Source organism: Charadrius vociferus, unplaced genomic scaffold (assembly GCF_000708025.1).
Source record: "Charadrius vociferus isolate BGI_N301 unplaced genomic scaffold, ASM70802v2 scaffold183, whole genome shotgun sequence".
NCBI lineage: Eukaryota > Metazoa > Chordata > Aves > Charadriiformes > Charadriidae > Charadrius > Charadrius vociferus.
This window is the reverse complement of record NW_009648250.1, coordinates 1,592,477-1,602,291: the sequence shown is the minus strand read 5'-3', so window position 1 is coordinate 1,602,291 and position 9,815 is coordinate 1,592,477. Positions and strand designations below refer to the sequence as shown.

General features: G+C 42.0%; 1 protein-coding gene across 1 annotated transcript in view; it reads left to right on the top strand.

The window, feature by feature from the left end:
• THBS4 (thrombospondin 4) overlaps positions 1–9,815 on the top strand; it is a 41,263-nt gene that overhangs the window by 22,064 nt on the left and 9,384 nt on the right. Inside the window, exons 9-15 of the mRNA XM_009884289.1 lie at positions 693–830; positions 1,458–1,535; positions 4,945–5,097; positions 6,464–6,568; positions 6,798–6,905; positions 8,056–8,215; positions 8,900–9,018. Of these exons, the coding sequence (XP_009882591.1) occupies positions 693–830; positions 1,458–1,535; positions 4,945–5,097; positions 6,464–6,568; positions 6,798–6,905; positions 8,056–8,215; positions 8,900–9,018 (861 nt within the window). The remainder of the gene's footprint in view (positions 1–692; positions 831–1,457; positions 1,536–4,944; positions 5,098–6,463; positions 6,569–6,797; positions 6,906–8,055; positions 8,216–8,899; positions 9,019–9,815) is intronic.

Here is a 9,815-nt window from a genome sequence, read left to right as displayed (position 1 = left end):
AGTGTTGATGTTGGAGAGGCAGCAATACGGGATGTGGTTCCCAAACTGGCACCCACATGAGATGAGTTACAGCTGTTCTGTAAAACCACATGAGGCAATGAAGCGAATGATGCCTTCAGGCCAAGGGTGATGCTGTGGGCATGTGGTATTTTGGGAGAAGTGCTGAGGGTTTTCTGTGGGTCTCTGGTTTAGAAATGTGTGAGTGCTACTGACACATCCCTGCTCATCTGCCTCGTGTTTGGGTCACTTCTGGCTATGAGATTTGCCCAAATATAAATGAGAGAAAATGCTGCTGCCACTTCCGTGTGTACAAAACAAAACTGCAGGACCATGTGGTGGGCTGGAGTTATGCAGCTTTCCTGATATTGTGGTCTGGACCCTTCCAGGGGACGCTCAGCCTCTGAGGGAGCTAAACCTGGCCAGAAAAAGGAAGGACGGGGGATCAGAGCTTAGGGCATCAACTACAGGCTGTAATGGAATATTGCAAATGTTACTTAAATTACTGAGATAGCTGAAGACCTACCGGGTCAGAAATACCTGCAGAGACTGTTCCCTCTGTAAGCCAGCTCTGAACAGAAGACATACAGATATTACATGTAGCACTGCCTTTGACTGAGAGATCTGTCCACATAGTCAGAGTCTGGATGTTACTGAAGCACGAACATGTGCTCGGTTCATTTTTTTCTTTGCAGTGTCGTTACAACCCGTGTTTCCCTGGAGTGCGATGTGTGAACACTGCTCCAGGTTTCCGATGCGAGACCTGTCCCCCAGGATATACAGGACAAACCGTGCAAGGGATAGGACTCAACTACGCCAAGACCAATAAGCAGGTGAGTGGTGGCATCCCTGCAGCAACCGCCCTTCCAAGATGCTGCTTTATGTCAATGCATCTGTATTGCATTTTATTTATACATCAGTCATTCCTTAACTACCTTGTGCAGTTAGGCAGAGGTCAGGGTGTTTCAATTAGAAGATCTGAGTTGTGTTGGCTTGGATTTAATGGGAGTATTAACAGTCTAATACTTGGGACCAATATGGAGACAAGAAAAAATGTCATTGTCTTCATAAGTTATCTCTGATCAATTTTAAAAGGGGCTCTGTTGATTTCTGTTAAACTGGCTTTGAACTAGGAAGAGTATGACAGAAAAGCCTATTTTACTGTCATTTTTTGCATGTTCCTGTAGGACCCTACAAGGGGAACATCTTCTCTAAACTCTTGTGGGCAAACCAGAAGCCTATACTAAGGTTGACATTTTCCATATCACAGTGTCTCTTCAGGGCTGATATTTGTCTGGAGGTCCACTGGAAAATCAGCCTATGAGTGTGTCTGCACCATTCTGAGAGCAGATTCAGGAGAGGCTATGACTCTTCTAGACTTAAACTTTGGTAGCTTTTCTTCAGACTTGGATCTCTAATTGGCATTGGTTTTATTACATGTTGATTTGTTTTATTGCTAGGTCTGCTTAGATATTGATGAATGCCAGAATGGCGGACTTGGACTCTGCGTTCCAAATTCCCATTGCATAAACACTTTGGTAAGAACCTTTTCATTTGTGGCTTTAAAAAATTGATTGTTTAAAAATTCCATGAGGCAAGTATTGGATTTGTGGCTGTGACTGAAGAGCTCAATAAGATAATTTGTTTCTTGGCTTCATCTAAACCAAAGAATCCTTTCCTCTTTTCCTGACTACTAATAAAAAAAAAATCAATACTTAATTTGTAATTAGCATGTCCATCTGAGCTGTATCTTTATCACTTTCCCTGAGGGATGGCAGGAACTCTTCTCTCCACACCATCTAGTTATGTTTGTTTATGAGCATGTTATTGCAAAGAATCTCCTTTGAAAGATTAAATCTTTGCTTCCTGTCATCTTTTCCCACCTGGGAAGTGCTGCAGCAAGCTGTTCCCCTGGGTACTCCTTTTTATAGGAGCAAGTTGGACCTTTCCCTTGGAATCACAGAATCATAGAATCATTTAGGTTGGTAAAGAGCCTTAAGATCATCGAGTCCAACTGTAAACCCAACAATGCCAAGTCCACCACTAAACCATGTCCCTAAGTGCCACATCTACACATCTTTTAAATACCTCCAGGGATGGTGAATCAACCACTTCCCTGGGCAGCCTGTCCTGATGCTTGACAACCCTTTCAGTGGAGAAATTCTTCCCAATACCCGACCTAACCCCAATCCTGGTGCAATTTGAGGCTGTTTCCTTGTGCCCTGTCACTTGCTACTTGGGAGAAGAGACTGACCCTTACCTCGCTACAGCCTCCTTTCAGGTAGTTGTAGAGAGTGATAAGGTCTCCCCTCAACCTCCTTTTCTTCAAGGTAAACAATGCCAGTTCCCTCAGCCGTTCCTCATAAGACTTGCCCTCTAGACCCTTCACCAGCGGTGCTGCACTTCTTTGGACAGCCTGCAACATCTTAGTGTCTTCCTTGTAGTGAGGGGCCCAAAACTGAACACAGTGTTTGAGGTGTGGCCTCACCAGTGCCAAGTACAGGGGGATGATCGTTTCCCTAGTTCTGCTGGCCACACTATTTCTGATACAAGCCAGGGTGCTGTTGGCTTCCTCGGCCACCTGGGCACACTGCTGGCTCATATTCTGCTGGCTGTTGACCAACACCCCCAGGTCCTTTTCCTCTGGGCAGCTTTCCAGCCACTCTTCGCCAAGCCTGTAGCATTGTGTGGGGTTGTTGTGACCCAAATGCAGGACCCGGCACTTGGCCTTGTTGAACCTCATACCATTGGCCTCAGCCCATTGATCCAGCCTGTCCGGATCCCTCTGTAGAGCCTTCCTACCCTCAAGCAGATCAACACTCGGGCCCAACTTGGTGTCGTCTGCAAACTTACTGAAGGGTGCACTCAATCTCCTTGTCCAGATCATTGATAAAGATATTAAACAGAACTGGCCCTAATACTGAGCCCTGGGGAACACCACTTGTGACCAGCTGCCAACTGGATTTAACTCCATTCACCACAACTCTCTGGGCCCGGCCATCCAGCCAGATTTTTACCCAGCAAAGTGTATGCCCATTCAAGCCACGAGCAGCCAGTTTCTCCAGGAGAATGCTGTGGGAAATAGTGTCAAAGGCTTTACTGAAGTGCAGGTAAATAACATCCACAGCCTTTCCCTCATCCATTAAGCAGGTCACCTTGTCATAGAAGGAGATCGGGTTGGTCAAGCAGGACCTGCCTTTCATCACCTGATGGTCCTGTATGTGCCCCTTATGCCCATGTCAAATACTGCTCTGCTATAGCTAGCTGCACAGAGCTGGCTTTCTCCATAAAAAGAGAAGGGTTAAAAGTATCCTGCAGAAGTAAAGGTGGTCCTTTTTGTGGCTAGGTTATTGTTGACACTACCATTAGTGTTCCAAGTGATGTGCTATCCTTGTGAATAACCTTGTTTTTCTAGGGCTGCTTTCACTGTTCAATACATTTCTGTCTTTTTTAATTTGTTTTTTATACCTAGAACATATATGTCACATGTTGTATCTCACTGCATGACTAGACATGACTAGTCCTCTTCAGAAGGCCATCAGGCCCTGTTTGCAGAGGGCAACGAGTGGCCTGCCATTTGTCAAAACCAGAGCAGTGTGGGTTTTTTTTACTCCTGTCTCCCTTTAGAAACATTTTGGTCTGGAAGTGCTGCCTTAAGGACTATTTTAATGCATGCCAGGGCTTGATATAGGACAGAATATACTGAGCAAATTCAGCAGATTCCAGAAGATATTACCCTTTCATCCATTAGAAGAAAGTGTACGGGCTGGTATGTTTTATATAGGCCATACCATTTGCATGGCTCAGTGATTATTTTACTTTTCAGACATCTGTATATATCATCTTAAGCCTGAAACTATGCAGACAGCAGAGTTAAAATTTGGAATGAAGCTAGGAACAGAGGACAAAAATAATGCCCAGCTGGGCAGTAAATGTATGTCTCTGTCATGGTGGACTGGAACAATCCTGACAATTCCTCCAACGGGCTTTGTATGGGAAGAGTGAAGTTGTGTGAAGCATCTCAGTTTCACAAAGGGGTGGATGCACAAGTTTGTCTTTCTGTTCCTTGACATGTCAAAAATAATTATTCTCTATATGGCAAAAAAAATGGTATTCAATTAATACTTATGTCATAAGTTACAAATCTACAAGTATGTGAGACAGAGACAAAAGTCACATTAGATGCCTAAAGAAGACCCCTTCTTATCAGCACTTACCCGTTTATATCTCATATAGTGATTGTCCCAGCGCAAACTGAGATTCCTTGGCTTAGCTCCTTTGGGTTTGTTTACAAAAGATAGTGGCACAAATATAAAACATATGTGTATGCATCTAGGTAAACCACTGCAAAAGGTTACACGGATGTTCTTATTGCAGTGTAAACGAGGATGACTGTGTCTTCAACTCCTGAATTGTTTTCTGAAGAGCAAGATTTAGCTCAAATTGGCTTAAAAACATCTAAGTTAAAAAAAAAATAGGGCAAAACCACGATTAACTTTGTCTGTCTTTGATTAAAAGTTGTGCCCAGTTGAGTTTAGATAAACTGATGGGTCTGCTTTACACTGAAATAAGAGCATCCAATTTGATTAAACAGGTGCTGCTTAGAATTTTACACAAAGTTTGGGCTACCTGGAAGCAGCTCAGAGTGATGCTGGCAGGGACAAGGCATCATGAAGAAGCTTTTGCTGCTACATGACTTTTCTCTGGCTTAACAGAAGTCTGGTCTAAACAGGCAAGAGTTGAGCGTGTTTTCCAGCATGCGCTATGGGAGCCGACCCTGAATTTCATGTAGAAACTAAAGTTTGTTCACAGTTCAAGAAGCCTCAATGGATGAAGAACTACACTTGCATAGCATAAGCAGTGTGACATGAATCTTGCTCACACGCTTGCTTTAAAGGAAAAATTAGTCTGTTAAAAAGCTGGCTAGTAACTTCTTGTTTTTTACAGGGGTCTTACCACTGTGGCCAGTGCAAACCAGGATATACAGGAGACCAAGTCAGGGGATGCCAGGCTGAGAGGAGCTGCAGAAATCGAGCCCTCAATCCATGCAGTGTCCATGCCCGTTGTATTGAGGAGAGGCGAGGAGAGGTGACATGTATTGTGAGTTCATAAATTCATCCATTTGTACAGTGAAAAATAACCTTTTTTAGGCTGGAACTGAGAAAGTCTTTGCGGTCATTTTATACAGTTGGGTGTTTTAACCAGATTGTGGCATACTGGCCCAGATCAACTACGAAAATAACCAGGCTGAGTCTATCTTGCATTTGTTTTCTGCTTGCAGTATGTCTGTAAGGCAGCCATACTCGTGTACCGTATTTACTGTGTCTGTGTAATTAGATCTTTTGGGAATGGCTTTTATAGTCTTTCTATAGTCTCCTCAGAAAGTGCTGTCAAGTGTCACTCTACAGAAAACATTACAAGGGCAAATTCTGCTCCTGGCTCTCTCACAGCTACATAACTGTGAGTGGAGATCTTCTCTGTGCACCCAATGTGTCTGTATTTGCCTGCTGATAGAAATGGTATTTTTCCAAGTGAGACCACAGATTTTAGGTACAGGTAGGCTGTACTGTGTTTTCCAGCCCTGGGAGCAGTGGAGCACCAAGTAGCATATGAAATTTCATTGTAAGACTCTAACTGAAGTATATTACTTAGTTTTAACAGCGTGCAGGGGAGAGCAAGAGCCTAATCCTGTGTTCTAAATTTGGATACAGTGCATGCCTCTGCTGGCACTTGCTTTGCTCTCATTTTTAAGTACATCTATTTCAAAGAAGAATCTAGGATATTTTAAGCCTGTGCTGTAGTGGGAAGATGCCCAGATACTTGTGTTAGGCAAGTCCTCATTTTAAGGGGAGGCCAGATTTTGGTGTGCAGTTCTATACTTGTACCTTCAGTTACAATACAAATTAGGCAGTTATTTGAAACAGTACTGATTTAATTGGCTAGGGGAAACTTGTGGGCAGATGCACTTGCTTTGCTGATGCAAACTTAGTAACTGTCAGCACAGTTTTGCCTTAAAACTTGCTCTAGTTGCAGATGTATTCTAGAAATACTGAACAAAACACAGTCATCCCATCTAACCATGGGCCCCTTGCTGAGATGATAGGTGTATATTGTTCCTAGTTCCCCGCTTTTCTTTTTCTCCATCTGCAGGGGATGAATAAAAATTGATTCCTGACCAATGTCTAAAAGAAATCTATAGCTCCTACTGAAAACATTAGGTGTTGCAGGCATACATTTGATTCAACATCAAGTCTTAGCTCTTAGCTGTGCTTAGATATAGACAGCTTGAAACAAAGATTTTCTTTTGACACTGAGAGATGCTGAAGTGTACCTCATTTTACTTCAGTGTCTGTCCATGTTTTCTGTATGTTAGTGTTTTCAAGATGGATGTGGGGTTTCCCTCTTGAATATTGCTACAGTGACTCCTTAACCTTTTGGTAGTACTACCATGGTGTTTTATTGATAGTGTGGCATTGGCTGGGCTGGTGATGGTTATATTTGCGGAAAAGACGTTGACATTGATGGCTACCCTAATGAAGAACTCTTATGCTCTGCTGAAAACTGCAGAAAGGTAAGAAATTCTCTCTTAATCCTATAATAATTCAGAGCGTGAAGGGGTGAAGAGTGGAAGAAACATGACTAGATGTATTAATCTTTTTCCAAGTGATTGAGTTCCTCTGGATAAATTGTATTTTATTTGATCAATTGACAAATTAAAACAATAACAGAAAAAGTCATTAAAATTACGAAGGCTTCCAGTTTACCCATAGAACACCAGACACATCTCATTTTTTGCCTAGGACAATTGCAGATTTGTCCCAAACTCTGGACAAGAAGATGCCGATGATGATGGGATTGGAGATGCTTGTGATGATGATGCAGATGGAGATGGCATTCCCAATGAGCAGGTGCTGTACATAGATCAGGGTGCAGGGGTCTGTGCAAACAAAAGAATTTCACTTTACTGCAATAGGCAGTGATTTTTGAAATCTGGCTCACTACTATTTGCCAGAGATTATCCCATACCCATCACTGTCAGCAGCTCTGTAAAACTTGTCTTTTTCTTTTATACAATGGTCGCTGCTATAAGACCTAAAAAACCCAGGCTGTCTCACCCAACCTTAAATGGCACCAGTATATGTTCCACTATTATATTTTAGCATTGAATTCTAGAACTTTTCGTATAAAGAACTTGTGTCCTTCTGTCACAGTCTCCCATAGCATGGCCTTCAGGAACATTACTTGCATTAGTGTCTTCGTTTTTAAAGAGCAGGTTGACCTGACATCACATTCCATGAGGGATCCAAGCCCCACGGAAATTAATGGGTGTTTTGCCAATAACTTGAAAAAGCTTTGAATCATGTTCTCAAAGTGAAAGAGGTTTCCATGCGGGTACCCTACTGCAGAATATATCAGAGAATAAATTCAGATCGTAAAAGCTCTTTTGCATTCACCCTATATCCTCACATGCCCACTGTTGTTCTACATTAAGATCCTTCTGTTGTATTGCTTAATGCACTTCCCAGGAAAACAAGAACACTCTGTCCAGAGTACAGAGTGGAGTGAAGTCCCTAGTCCTTGTGGAGCTAAAGCAAACCCTTTTGCATCAAAAAATCCTGGTTTTGCAAGTGTTTCAGCTTTGGTTTGAGTCTCTACCAAAAGGGGGCAACCACCTTTCACAGAGAGCATCCACAAACCCTGTCAGGGTCTCTGAAGTGCAGATTTTGAGAAGGGACCACGCAAGGAAACCAGGGCACCAAAACAGGCGACTCGCCATGGACTCATCCAAAATAAGAATCAGGAGTCAGCGTTATAAAGAAAGCCTTATGATAGTGGGTGTTTATGTTTAGGGTTCCCATGGTGTGGTTCAAAGCAGAGCTTTGAGGGAGCCAGTGAAATCAGATCCAGAGCTAATATTCACATAAAATGTCAAACTGCTCACAGTAATCACTTTTTGTGAAAGTAAAAAATAAATACAAGAGTTATATAAATCCACTAAACTAAAAATTAAAGATTTGGGGCCCAGTTCGTGTCTGATTGGATCTGTGTCTCTTGCAGGATAACTGTGTCTTGGCTCCCAATGTTAACCAGAGAAATGGTGACCAGGATATCTTTGGAGATGCTTGTGACAATTGCCGCAATGTCCTGAATAATGACCAGAGGGACACGGATGGCGATGGGAAAGGAGATGCTTGTGATGATGACATGGATGGAGATGGTTGGTAATTCTTCACTTCCAGCTTCTGTGATATTCTTGAAACTTGCTCAGAACATGCAGTGTGTTGCAAGATTTCCTGTCGCCAGCTGCTAAGTGTCATGTAACACATTGTCTTTCTTCCTGAAACATGTGTTTGGAATCCTTTTCATTTAGATTAAGATACATATATTTTAGCCTCCATTAGAAGCACTGAACACTGCAACAGATAAACCAAGCCACGTTTCATGTATAAGTTAAGGTTGTTGGTCATTCAGTAATTCCTTAAAGGCGCAAACATGTCCCAGTCTACACAGCTGCTGCCTGTCCCAGATGCCCAAGAGCTACATAATGTATTATTTTCATTGCTGTGGAAGTGGAAAAAATCACAACCCTTCAAATGTAGTAACGAAGATGAAACATCCCATCCTGTAAGCTGTGATATAGAAGCAGGACAGAATGAATTGTGTGTAATAAATGAAGTGTGTGTGATGGGGTTGAAAGCTGTTCTTTAGCAAGGTATTTCCAACTGCTATTAAATGAATGAGGGCGCACGTAAGAAAGATTTGCTGTGCAGGCTTATAATGTCATTGCAAGATTATGTAGTTGCTGAAAAGGAATGGTGTCTTTATTGATCTTGATGTTTATGTTGTCCAATAAAATATACAGGAATTTTTTTTAACTAACATCCAATCCACTTTTCGCTAGGTATTAAGAACCTTTTGGATAATTGTCAGAGGATCCCCAACCAAGACCAGGAGGATGAGGATAACGATGGTGTTGGTGATGCCTGTGACAGCTGCCCTACAATCAGCAACCCAAACCAGGTTAGCAAGCAGAAGGAGAACATATCCTTGCTTAGGGAGAGGGACTGCTGAGATCCAAAAAGATGCAAGAGAATGAGGCAGCCCATGCAGCCACAGTGTTTAGCTTTTAACAGTAGGTATTCAGGAAAGTTTTATGGAGCTTCAAACTCTCCGGATACGGGAAAGGGAAGCCACCAGGTGTATTCTCATAACTTGGGATGTTGTTAGCACCTCTGCCCTGCCAGCATGTTCTACTGTCATGCTCTGAAATGTGGGCGTGTTCCAGTCTCATGGAATCCAACAAGAGACTCCACACAATGGTGTGATTTAGTTACACTTGATATTTCTTTAATCAGGACAAAATCCTGGTGTCTTTATTTAGCAAAACTTTCAACTGCTCCTAGGTGAGAAGTCAGTGAGTATTTTCATATGTTTTGAATTCTGATGAAGCCCCTTGTGACTAAGAAAAAATGCTGGAAACTTTAGAGAAACATGGTAGATTTTTAAAGTTACTTAAAAATCACCTTGGTTAGAAATAAGGGCTACTTATTTCCAGTAGTAGAGGAATCTTGCTTGAACTACTTATCTTGCTTGAACTGCTCTAATGAAGTTTAACTCTGTTTATTCATTGTCTGTCTGGGTTTTTTTCTTTAATAAAACTGACTTTTTGGTTAGATGGATGATTCAAACAAGAAAATATGTTTTGCAAAACAAATGTTTTTCCATGTCTTTATTTTAATTGTATGTGATTTGGTTGTGTTTTGGTTTAATACTGTCATTTTAATAAATGCTCTCAGCAGCTGATACTGGAAATCTCT